Source organism: Schistocerca gregaria, chromosome 1 (assembly GCF_023897955.1).
Source record: "Schistocerca gregaria isolate iqSchGreg1 chromosome 1, iqSchGreg1.2, whole genome shotgun sequence".
NCBI lineage: Eukaryota > Metazoa > Arthropoda > Insecta > Orthoptera > Acrididae > Schistocerca > Schistocerca gregaria.
This window is the reverse complement of record NC_064920.1, coordinates 939714276-939726917: the sequence shown is the minus strand read 5'-3', so window position 1 is coordinate 939726917 and position 12642 is coordinate 939714276. Positions and strand designations below refer to the sequence as shown.

General features: G+C 39.7%; 1 protein-coding gene across 1 annotated transcript in view; it reads right to left on the bottom strand.

Moving 5' to 3' along the window:
* Positions 1-12642, bottom strand: part of LOC126275497 (leucine-rich repeat and death domain-containing protein 1) — a 195644-nt gene that overhangs the window by 47913 nt on the left and 135089 nt on the right. The window contains exon 4 of the mRNA XM_049977203.1: positions 991-1252. Coding sequence (XP_049833160.1) covers positions 991-1252 — 262 coding nt within the window. The remainder of the gene's footprint in view (positions 1-990; positions 1253-12642) is intronic.

Here is a 12642-nt window from a genome sequence, read left to right as displayed (position 1 = left end):
GTGACTATTTCTGGTGTTGTATACATGCATACCATATCTCATTTTGAATTTTTCCGGATTTTCTCTGGCAGATATCACACACACAAGCTAGGTAATGTCATTATGCTAAGATATTTAAAGTGGTTCTTGCAGAACTGTCTGGGTGATAGTCTTACTAAATGTCTGATTATCTTCTACTGTCATCTGCAAATACACTTAGCACCTGAGGAATTGTCCCAGATCAATATTCCATACTGAAGATGAGAATGGAAGAAAGCAAAATATGACCGGAGCAGTAACTGATTGCTCACACTGTTCCTTAATATATACATTAAAAAAGTACAGAAGCTAGTTTGCTGCACAGATAATTTGTGTGTTCTTCCTAAGAATTTAATGTTAATGGTGCAATTTCTACTTACATTTTATTTCAGAAAATGTGTATTGCTGCAAGTCAAATTGATTTTAGGCAAAACATCAGTATCAAACATAACAATACATGGAAAATGTGCATGCCCATAACACATTTGGATGGGATGTAAGCAAAATCAGATGAAAAATGCAACCACTAATGATGTTTTAACTGAATAAAACAAATATGTATGATAAAATAAATATAGATTTTTAGTAGTTAAAAAGATGGATTTGATATGCCCTAAATAACTGTACAGCAACTATGGACATCATGGCCACACAAACGAAGAATATCATGCCAAGAGTGATACACAATATGCAGAGAACTGAGATGTAGTTAATATAACACTCATTCTTGCATTTTATTCATGTTCTCACTGTAGAATGCATCACTTGATCATGTTTCCCTTCGCCTTTCTTTTAAGCTCTTGTTTTTTTACACCCAACACCAGAGCAGTAAACATTTTCTCCATAGTTTTGAGATATAGTTTTTCTAATAAAGATATATCAGTTTTATTAGAATTTTATGAATCCCATGCATACAGCTGTTTCAACTATCACTGATCATATTCTAAAAGTATTTCTTAATATTCAGCTTACCTCTTTGATCTTATTGTGGTCAGCATGCAATCTTTTTAGTTTTCTTAGTTTCTGTAATGTTCCATTGAAGCTCTGTATTTCATTTTTTGAGACAAAGAGACTCTCCAAGTAAATATACTTTCGAAGATCTTGTGGCAATTTCTGGAGCTTGTTGTCAGATACATGTAACAGTATTAGTTTTGCTCCATCTGGTGGTAATTCATCTTCCAAAGAAACCAACTGATTCTGATTTAAAAAGAGCCATTCCAGATCATTCAGGTGCCTGTCATGAAAGTCAATTTGTACAAAGTGTATCAAGCTTAGGGGAATCATTAAAAATTTGTTTTCAGAATATATAAATCTATTTAAAAATTATCTTTGAAACTAATACTAATTAAACAAGTTCCTGAAGTGTTTCTGGAACTGTATACACTTGCAGTAGATATACCTATCCTTTACACAAGCAACATAGTTACTTTCACATATAAATTGTGATAAATTATACACAATGCAGACATTTGATCTCAGAATAACATTCTTACACTTACAAGTAACCCTTTGAAAAACTTGCCCCATGCACTCACCTACTACCACTTACTCCAGCCCCACTGCCTGTAAACTCTGAAACATCAAAGGCAGAACAACATGCTGAATGTGCTCTACAGTATGAGTGTGCCTGCTACACCACATGAGCCATTTTGATCTCTCCACCCATACTGGTTTCCACGGACATTGGAGATGGGAACTTATTCTCCAACATGTCCTCAGACACCGCTGCCCTCTGCCCTCCCAGACTTAATTTCTCTTAACCTACACCCCCCCCCCCCCCTCCCCCAGCATCGCTCAGTCTCTCTTTCTCTCTCTCTTTTGTAGTATTTATTTATTTGTTTACTCTGTGACTTTTCTCTCTTTTTTATCTTCATTTTCTCCTCTCTCTCTCTCTCTCTCTCTCTCTCTCTCTCTCTCTCTCTCTCTCTCTCTCTCTCTCTCTCTCTCTTTCTCACCTTTTTATGTTTAACTGTCTTCTGTTCCTATTTCCTCCTAACTTGAATTGCACTGTTCATTTCACTTTCCATTTTTTTCAATTTTATTCTGTCTTTAGCTCACAAACTATCCTTTCATTACATATGGACTTAAGCTGCCAAAGTGCTTATCAATGTATTATCTCTGACTTCCTACTCTTTCTATCCCCTTTATTTTCCCTTATACTTATGACAGGTAAGTCCTTCTAAACCTTGGGTCTTTGTGACCTGCCATTTATTTTTAATCTTACCCGACTTATTACCTTTCCTAACCAGGTAATCTTCCATCAGACTTCAGACACAAGCTACCTCTAATCAGTGTGACAAACAGAACTACTTTTGAACTGTGATGCATTTCATGTGACACCCATGTCAACTGTGTCACAAATGGTGGTTGGACAGTTGCTCACTTCACATCTGGCTCCACCACTGGCCACCCACTCCACACATGGCTACCAACTTCACAACTGCACCCTGAGTACAGCATGTCATTTTGCCTCTGACACTGTTTCGTTCAGCTGCAATTATGCTGTTACCACATGCCCATCATGATGTGCACTGACTGACCTCTCAACTTAAACAGTTGATGTTTCACCCAGAACAATCCACCCTCTGGTGTGCAGCTATGTAATGCGTTTCAATACCAGAGGCATTCTGGATGATGATACCCAAATTATGACTTTAATTTGCCATCTGGCAGAACACACAGACCACATCAGTGATGTCATACTCACACTACCCACTCAAAATAAGTACAAGACCTCAAAACTGACTCTTCTGCAGTGCATGCCACAGACACCAGAACAGCAATTAAAACAAAGCTGGAAATAAGTTCAGCCAAAATTTTTTCGAACAATCTAACAGTGTTCAGAAAGGATAGATTAAATACAGTTGGTGGTGGAGTATTTATTGCTGTCAGAGGTAGTGTGCCTTGTCGCGAAATTGAAGTAGATATGGGTAGAGGTTATACCTGACAATTGTACTAAACTGTTAATTGGGTCGTTTTACCGACCCCCCCCCCCCCCCCCCCCCCCCTCGACTCAGAAGATCTAGTTGCCGAACAGTTCACAGCACAGAAAACTTGAGTCTCATTTCAAATAAATACCCCGCTCATACAATTACAGTCAGTGGTGACTTTAATCTACCCTCAACATGCTGGAAAAATGATATGTTTAAAGCCGGCGGCAGGCATAAAACATCATCCGAAATTAAACTGAATGCTTTCTCAGAAAATTATTTTGAACAATTAGTTCATGGGCCCACTTGAAGTTTAAATGGTTGCAAAAGCATACTTGACCTTTTAGCAACAAATAATCCTGGCCAAATAGTGAGTATGTGACGGATACAGGGATTAGCAACCACAAAGCAGTTGCTGCTAGGCTGAATACCGTCACACCTACAACCATCAAAAAGAAACGCAAAGCATATATATTTTTAAAAAACTGATAAAAATGCTCTTATCGCCTTTTTAAGAGGCAGTCATCACTCCTTCCGATCTGATCATGTAAGAGTAGAAAAGTTGTGGAATGTTTTCAAAGAGATAGACAGCAATTGAGAGACACACTGCATGATAGCAATGGTGAAGTCACTGATGACAGTGCCACTAAAGCAGAGTTATTAAACACAGTTTTCTGAAACTCCTTCAACAAAGAAGATGAAGTAAATATTCATGAATTCCAATCAAGAACAACTGCCAAGATGAGAAACATAGAAGTAGATATCCTCAGAGTAACGAAGCAGCTTAAATCACTTAATAAAGGCAAGATTGTATACCAGTCAGGTTCCTCTCAGAGTATGCTGATAAAATAGCTCCATATTTAGCAATTATATACAACCATTCACTCACAGAACGATCCGTACCTGAAGACTGGAAATTGCTCAAGTCAAACCAACACCCAAAAAGGGAAGTAGGAGTAATCCGCTGAACTACATGCCTATATCACTAACATCGATTTGCAGTAGGGTTTTGGAACATATGCTGTATTTGAACATTATGAAGTACCTTGAAGAAAATGATTTATTGACAAATAGTCAGCACAGTTTCAGAAAATATCGTTCTTGTGAAACACAACTAGCTCTTTATACTCATGAAGTAATAAGTGCAATTGACAAGGGATGTCAAATTGATTCCATATTTTTACATTTCCAGAAGGCTTTCGACACCATTCCTCACAAGCATCTTCTAACCAAACTGCGTGCCCACAGAGTATCACCTCAGTTGTGCAACTAGATTCATGATTTCCTGTCAGAAAGGTTACAGTTCGTAGTAATAGACAGAAAGTCATCAAGTAAAACAGAAGTAATATCAGGCGTTCCCAAAGGAAGTGTTATAGGCCCTCTATTGTTCCTGATCTATATTAATGACATAGGAGACAATCTGAGTAGCCATGTTAGATTGTTTGCAGATGATGCTGTCATTTGCCGTCTTGTAAAGTCATCAGATGATCAAAATGACTTACAAAATGGTTTAGATAAGATATCTGTATGGTGCAAAAAGTGGCAATTGACCCTAAATAAGGAAAAGTGTGAAGTTATTCACATGAGTACTAAAAGAAATCAGCTAAATTTTGATTATGCGATAAGTCACTCAAATCTGAAGGCTGTAAATTCAACTAAATACTTAGGGATTACAATTACATATAACCTAAATTGGAAGGATCACATAGATAATATTGTGGGTAGAGCAAACCAAAGACTGTGATTCATTGGCAGAACACATAGAAGGTGCAACAGGTCTACTAAAGAGACTGCTTACACCACGCTTGTCTGCCCTATTCTGGAGTACTGCTGTGTGGGATACGCATCAGGTGGGACTGATGGATGACATCGAAAAAGTACAAAGAAGGGCAGCTCATTTTGTGTTATTGAGAAATAGGGGAGATAGTGTCACAGACATGATATGTGAATTGGAGTGGCAATCATTAAAACAAAGGCGTTTTTTGTTGTGACTGGATCTTCTAATGAAATTTCAACCACAAGTTTTCTCCTCTGATTACAGAACATCCTGTTGGTACCCACCTACATAGGGAGAAATGATTATCACTATAAAATAAGAGAAACCAGGGCCTGCACAGAAAAATTTAAGTGGTCATTTTTCCCTTGTGCCGTTCGAGAGTGGAACGGTAGAGAGATAGCTTGAAGGTGGTTCATTGAACCCTCTGCCAGGCACTTTATTGTGAATATCAGAGTAATCACGAAGATAAAGATGTAGATGTAGAAGCAATATATGAGGAGCAACTTGCAGACAATATGTCATCCCAGATTTCACATCCGATGCATACAACACTTGATCCAAGATGCAGCTCTATGGACATAGTGAAACTTCCATCGCAGTTATATATGGCAATGATCGCCATGAGGTAGATCCACTTGAAAAAGAAAATCAGTTCTGGCCAACAGGATGTTTACTGTGATGCAACACCATCAATGAATAAATGCCTCATGAAATTCCATACCATACAGTGGGTGACCACGGTCAAACAACCAAGATCACTAACTCACCGCAAACAGCTACAACAACATACAAGGACAACATCACCATGCCCCCTCAGGAGGCAACCTGGGCCAACTACTCACACTACTGCAACATCAGCTGGCAATGATGGGTCAAGTGCCACTGTCACCTCAAAGCTGGTACCAAAAGTCTGCTGCTGCCACAAGGAACTGCCATCAGCCTTGAGAATTCCCAGACTCCACACATGGGTTCACTAGACCCACTATTCCACATTAAATCAGCAAATGAGCTACAACTGCCATGTATGTATCAAACACATGCCTCACAACCCCCACCTCTGGGGGGTAGATTGTATGTCTACAAATAACAACAGAGGCATCTACTACCTGGTGGAACAATGGGACAAAGGCTTGTCCCACTATGCGTGAGGTTGATGTATTTATGTGCTCTGAATATGTTCAAGGAATGGGTAATGACAATGGATCTGTTGAGAATGCATCAGTGGTACCTTGACTGCCATTCAATTTTGAATGCTCTCCACACCAAAAATGCAACACTCCGACAGTGTAAAAATGACCTGTCTGCTGCTCTCACTCTGGCGTGTGAGCACTACTTGAACCTTGTGCATACCCACCACACAGCTGAGGACAGGTGGAGTGAGTGTGACCATACTCACCCTGCCGAGCCCCTCCCCGTTTTCAGGTGTCAGTGCACCCAACACCTGGACACATCTCATGCAACACAGGTTAATGAGGATGAGTAGGAAGAACAAAACCGTAATGTTAGGATACAGTATTACCAGTGTCCTGCATGACACAGTCAACTGAATTAAATATCTGGGCATAATGTTGCAGAGCTTTATAAAATTGAACGAGCATGTGAGAACTGTGGTAGGTGAATGGTTGACTTCAGTTTATTGTAAGAATTTTAGGAAAGAGTGGTTCACCTGTAAAGGAGAGTATATATATAGGATGCTGGTGCAACCAACTCTCGAGTGCTGCTTGAGTGTTTGGGATCTGTACTAGGTTTGATTCAAGGAAGACATTGAAGCAATTCAGAGGCAGACTGCTAGATTTGTTACCAATCCATTCGAAGAACACATAAGTGTTAAGGAGATGCTTCAGGAAAGTCAACTGGGAATCACTGGAGGGAAGGTGACATTCTTTTAAAGAAACATTATTGAGAAAATTTAGAGAATCAACATTTGAAACTGACTGCCAAACGATTCTACTGCCACCAATATACATTGCACACAAAGATCAGAAACGAGAAATTAGGAATAATATGTAAACATATAGACAGTTGTTTTTTCCTTGTTCTATTTGCAAGTAGAACAGAGAAGGAAATGACTAGTAGTGCTACAGGGCACCATGCACCATACCGTGGTGTGTGGAGCATCTATGTAGATGTTGATGTAGATGTAGCACAGCACACTCTGCATTACCAAGCAGTGCACGAACCCAGGCGCCCCTTTCATAGCAATTTCCTCAAAGTCAAAAGTGCAACAATGTGCAATCCACATGGCCTGGTGAACTAGATTCTAATGACTGCTAGCATACCATTTTGAGACAAAGTGTGCCATTTAGCCCCAGCCCAGTGGCTGACAGGCTGTTGAACAAAGGAATAGTCTGCCCTTTGGCAACATGTGGGCATCACTGATAAAGCTTGTGTGGAAGAAAGATGGAACCATCAGACACTGGGAACAACAGAGTTGTCAACTTCTGAACAGTGTATGGTAGTTAGCCAATAATAAATATTCAGGACTTCATGCAATCAGACGCAGGTGCCACTATCTTTAGTCTGATGGACTGTAAAAAGGCGAACCTCCAGCTTTCCATAAACCTAAATGACGTTGCAAAAACGGCAATAATCACACCATTTTGTTTATTTGATAACCTCTTCATGTCATGCAGTCTGAAGAATCCAGCCCAAATATGGCAGCACTTCATAGATGGGAGACTTTTTCAGTTCAACTTCTGCTGTACCCACTTAGATGATATCCTAATTTTTTGTTTTTTTCAGCCTTACCCCCGCAACACAACCAGCACCTCAAACAAGTTATCACTGCCTTTCAGGATGGTGGCATGGTCATTAATGAATAGAAGGCTGAAGGCTTCCTATGGCATATAGTAAATGCCACAGAACCAAACCTACAGCTGACCAACCTAATCTCATCAAACAACTTCCTTTAACTTTGAATTCCCCTGAACTTTGTCGCTTCTTAGGGATCTTTAACTTCTATAAGTGTCATCAACTGCAAGCAGAGCCAATAAAAGCACCCCTAATGGTCATCCTCACTAGCCCAAACAAGCAGGGGAAAAGACAAGTACTTTGGACCAATAAAATGAGGGATGCATTTGAACTTGCTAAGGATCATCTAAGCACAGTGTCACAATTACCAATAATGTGTCAGTAGTGGATGCCCATAAGGACACGACACTGATTTTGAACACAGCCTGCATACAGTGAGCTGAACATGTATGTGTGCTACCACACAATGTTGATAACACTTCTGTATCATCTAGTTTGTCACCAGACAATGCCCTCACAATCATCTGCTCAAGAGTTCTGACTTGAAAGATGCCACACCCAGCAGTCCACACGCTTGTGTGAATGCATCTCTTGATGTACCACTTCCTCTGCCATAGCCCATAGAACCACACACCTACTCCAAATCCTGGTATGGCCACATCAGATGACTCCCACACCACCTGCTACCTTACCGTCTATATGGCATTAGCATTGCAGGAGAACACCTCTCCAAGAAATGGTCTGGCCATGTCTCACTTATGCTCATGTCGGGGTATGACTCATTAGGCACACTTCTGCAACACTTATCTGAGAATTGATCCAGTCATGTCCTGCATGTGCACCTACCATGGCATGACCTGCATTATGCTTCTTTGAGTTAAGATCCTGCTGTGTCCAGTCCTTGCCCGAGTCACAGCACGGCTGGCACTCACAACTGCACACACCACACCAGACAGTTGATGACAGCTGCTCACAGCTGCTATGCATTACAGAGAGCAAGGAGGGCAGCCTTTGTGGGGATACTCACATAGATAGTGCTGCTTGGAAGTGTAAGTATCACTGGGCAGGGATAGTAGGGATGCCAAACAGGAATATCAGTGCAATAAACAAAGATTTCAGTATGCCGTGAGACTTGCACCAAGCAAACAAGACTGTGAACATTTACTCCACTCCCTTTCATGTAATGTGATTGCTTGGATCCCATACACTTGAACAACATTTCAGTGCGGGCTATAAATAAGTTTTGTGTAAGTTGCCCCTTTCACAGATGTTCCAAGTATCTCCAGGGAATCAGTAAATTATGTTTCAGGTTTTTGTTTTGTCATAATAAAAATCTCTTTGTTGAGTGTTAAGCACTTCAATTCTTAAAGGAGGCTTGTAATACTTGTAGCAAACTCCAGAAATTAAAACTGAACCAGAAAGATTAGTTTAAAATTATTTGTTTATTGTTATGCAACACATTGCATCAATCATAATGCAACAACAATGTGAATGCTGCTTTCAGGCATAAGATGAGTTAGTTCACTGTTCATAAGCAGCTAGGAATTGCCCAATTGCCCTGACTACTGTCATGTGGCCAGCAGAGACCGTAAAGGAATGTATTGGGGGGCTACTGAGACATGTGTACCAGAGATACTAAAGTTAGCTCAAGTACAACCCAATTATGTGGACACTGTCTGCTTTATGTAAGAAATGAGTATTCACATTGAGAAACTTTCCAGATTAATTAAAACAGCATGCATTGTGCCCCTGGTAAAGAAAGGGAGTGCAGAAGACAGGTAACCACAAGCTGATTTCTCTGCTGTCATTTGTCTCAAAACATACCTGTAGAGAGATTAATGAATTATTTGACTGGTGCATAAGTTCACCGCATTTTAATTTTGCATGGTACTCTGCTTGCTAAGGACCTATTTATCAATTTTATTTGTAGATCACTTTTGCTATTTAAGTTTACATATTGTCATATTGTCCCTTGAGGATAGTGAGTGGAGCTTTGGATGCTAGAAAGTGGAATGCCAAGTGGAGAAATCAGAACTTTTCCAACATATTCCTCTGTTTGCATTCAGTAGGGGGGGGGGGGGGGGGGTGACAGCAGTAGAGGCAGCTAGAAACATTTGTGCCATGTCTGGTGTCAGAAGGCACAGTAGTTGAATGTGCGCCAGGGTTTATGGTCCTGGATATCCACTAGGGGTCTCTGTGCTCTGGTGTGTTCCTGCATCGTGAGCCTCACAGTGTGAGTGTGCCACTCTCTGTACCATGTGAAGCCTGCAGCCAATTGCGTTTCCTGCAATCATGTATTCAGGCGTCCGCGTGGCTCTACACCGGCAGTCTGGTATTCGCTGTGGTTTGCATGTGCATCTCAGCTGTACTGTGTTCCAGTTCCTTGTGTGGAGGTACGCACTGTCATTGCTTGGATTGTTCCTTCATTGTTGTTGTCTCGCCACAATTCTCACCTCGTGTTATGTCCTGGTTGGTCACAGTGCCTGTCATCCCCTACTTGTTTGTCTGTCTCGGCTGTCCATTGTTAGTGATACCTCCAGCAGCTCCCCCGCCTGTTGGCTTCACATCTCCATTCTCTGCCGAGCACTGCTCACTGGTTGCTCGTGGCTATAACATCACGTTTGGAGATAATGCCATTGTGCACAGCACAGAGAATTGTTTTGACTCTTCACAATCAGGAAGGCCTTCGGCATTCGATGAAGTTTGTTTAAACACATCAATTCATAATGATCCATGTCAATGTACTCAAGAACTAGCCAATGTGATGAGCTGTGATCATTCCATAATCATGAAACATTTTCATGCAATGATGAAGGTTCAAAAATCATGTGTATGGATACCACATGCTCTAAGCCAAACTCACAAAAACCAATAATATGTCAGTAGTGGATGCCCATAGAGACACGGGACTGATTTTGAGAGGCCATATGGGCATCTCTACTTGCTCGTCATCAATTGGCTCATGAACAACAATTATCATTCATGTCCTGTATTGTTACTGGTGACAAGAAATGGTGACTTCATGCTAACATAATGAAAAGAAAGGAATGGCTGAGTCCAAAAAAAACAGCAATTCCCTGTACGAAGTCCTGTGTGCATTCGCAAAAGATAATGTTATGCATCTGGTGAAACAGCAATGGTTTGAGGTAATATGAATTGCTTCCCCAGTGTCATCATCACTACTGTTATTTATTGTCAACAACTGAGATGTCTCACAGATCCAGTCCAAGAACAACGATCAGGAAGACTGTGTGAATTGATGCTACTCTGCTCTAACACCCACCCACATTCTGCTAGACTGACAAAAAACGCTATAAGGAGCTGGGTTGGAAAGTCATTCTGCATTCATCTTATTAACTGATCTTGTGTCCTTAGGTTTTTCACATTTTCCACTCTCTATCGAACAACCTTCGAGGAACTTCTTTTCTAGATGAAAATGTGCTCCAAACATGACTTGATGAGTTCTTTGCCTCAAATCCATATTATTTCTATAGTCACAGAATCAGAAAGTTACCCCACCATTGGCAGACTTGTAAAAAGTGAAGGAGAATGTATTACTGATGATTTAAGTCTCTGTTATGTGTATCTGCTGTGTTGACTAAATGTATGGAAAAATCCTACGTACCTATGCACTAACCCAATACTTGAATCAATACAGCACCTTGAGACAGAGCTGCTCTAGTTGCATCCCTACGAATTATATTTTTCTGTTTTTAATTGCTATTTGGTTCCGGTTTTCTGTAACATGTATATGTAATGTAGCCACAAAAACCATCTAATTATTATTTGTATCAGATTTCATTCCACTTCATTATTGCAGTCATATTCTCAAATGAGCTGACTGCAAAAATACAATTTGTTTTCTCTAAAATCATGTTTATTGAAAGTTATGCTAATTAAAATTTCTTCTACAGTAAGTAACAGCAAATTTCATGTGAGTTAATGTGTGTTTATGGGCTTGGCAATGCCAATAATCAGAAAGACTGGTATTCTGACCAGTAATGTAGTTCAGTACTTTGAAACTAATTAACTTACAAAGCAAGGAACATTAAAGTTTGTGACCTGTTACATTTTCCATGGCAGATTTTGCCTCTGAGCTTGTTTGATCCTGACATTTGCTACTGTACTTTTGTGACTTAATTTTTATGCACAAAGTGCCATGCCTCACAAATTGATGAAACCATTAACAAAGATTTTTGTATAATTTATCATAATTTTCTATATTGTGCTTGTACGTGCAAATGAGGTATTTCCAATGCAGAAGGTTAAAATGGTTTGATAAATTTTTCTAATTTCCTGGACCACCACATATTTCACAAAAAATTACTATTAATACTTATAGTCCATTCTGAGTAGCAAACTCTAACAGTCTGTCTAATGATAATGTAGATTCAGATATCACAACATGTCCTTCTGCCAGTCTTTATAAGATCCATTCAACCCCCATAAAGTTGGTCTGTGGGAGCCATACCCTATGCTAACATCTCTGCATGACTCTTATAACTATTAACATGCGAACATTTCTGTGAAAGAACAAGCATTCGCATCCACAAAAACTTAGTAATATCAGTGCTTCAGGACCCAATGGTGAATTCTCTAATGCAGGTTTGTGATTATTTTGATTAAAATGTGTTGCAAATATTAGAAAAGTTGGACCTTCATTGTCAGCGGAACATGTGAATACTATAAACTATGAGTTTTATTAAGGACTGGACCAAGTAAAATAGCTCTTTGTCAATTTTTTTTAACAGATTACTGCACGCCACTGTGTTTACTGTAATGTATTATGCAAACATAACTTTAACCCCCCTCCCCTTACCGACCTCAATAATTTCATCTATGTGACTCTTAGAGCAACTATTGATTCCTGGACAGTATTTCTAAAAAATATGCTTCAACATTGTCATAATTTATCTAATAAACTCCACCACTGGACTGCTGTTGGATGTGAGAGCTAACCTGATTTATCTGCTACTTGCATTACAAAGCTAAGGAACAGGTTATCATCCCAACAAGATGACATTAAGTATAATAAGTAATGAACCCAAAATTGTGGAGTTGCATACGTTATTAAGTAAACACCAGCCACTATTCATTACAGTTCTCAGATTCATGACTACAGAATAGTGTGCTGCCAAAGATGCAAATAAGAAAAGAAGACAAAAA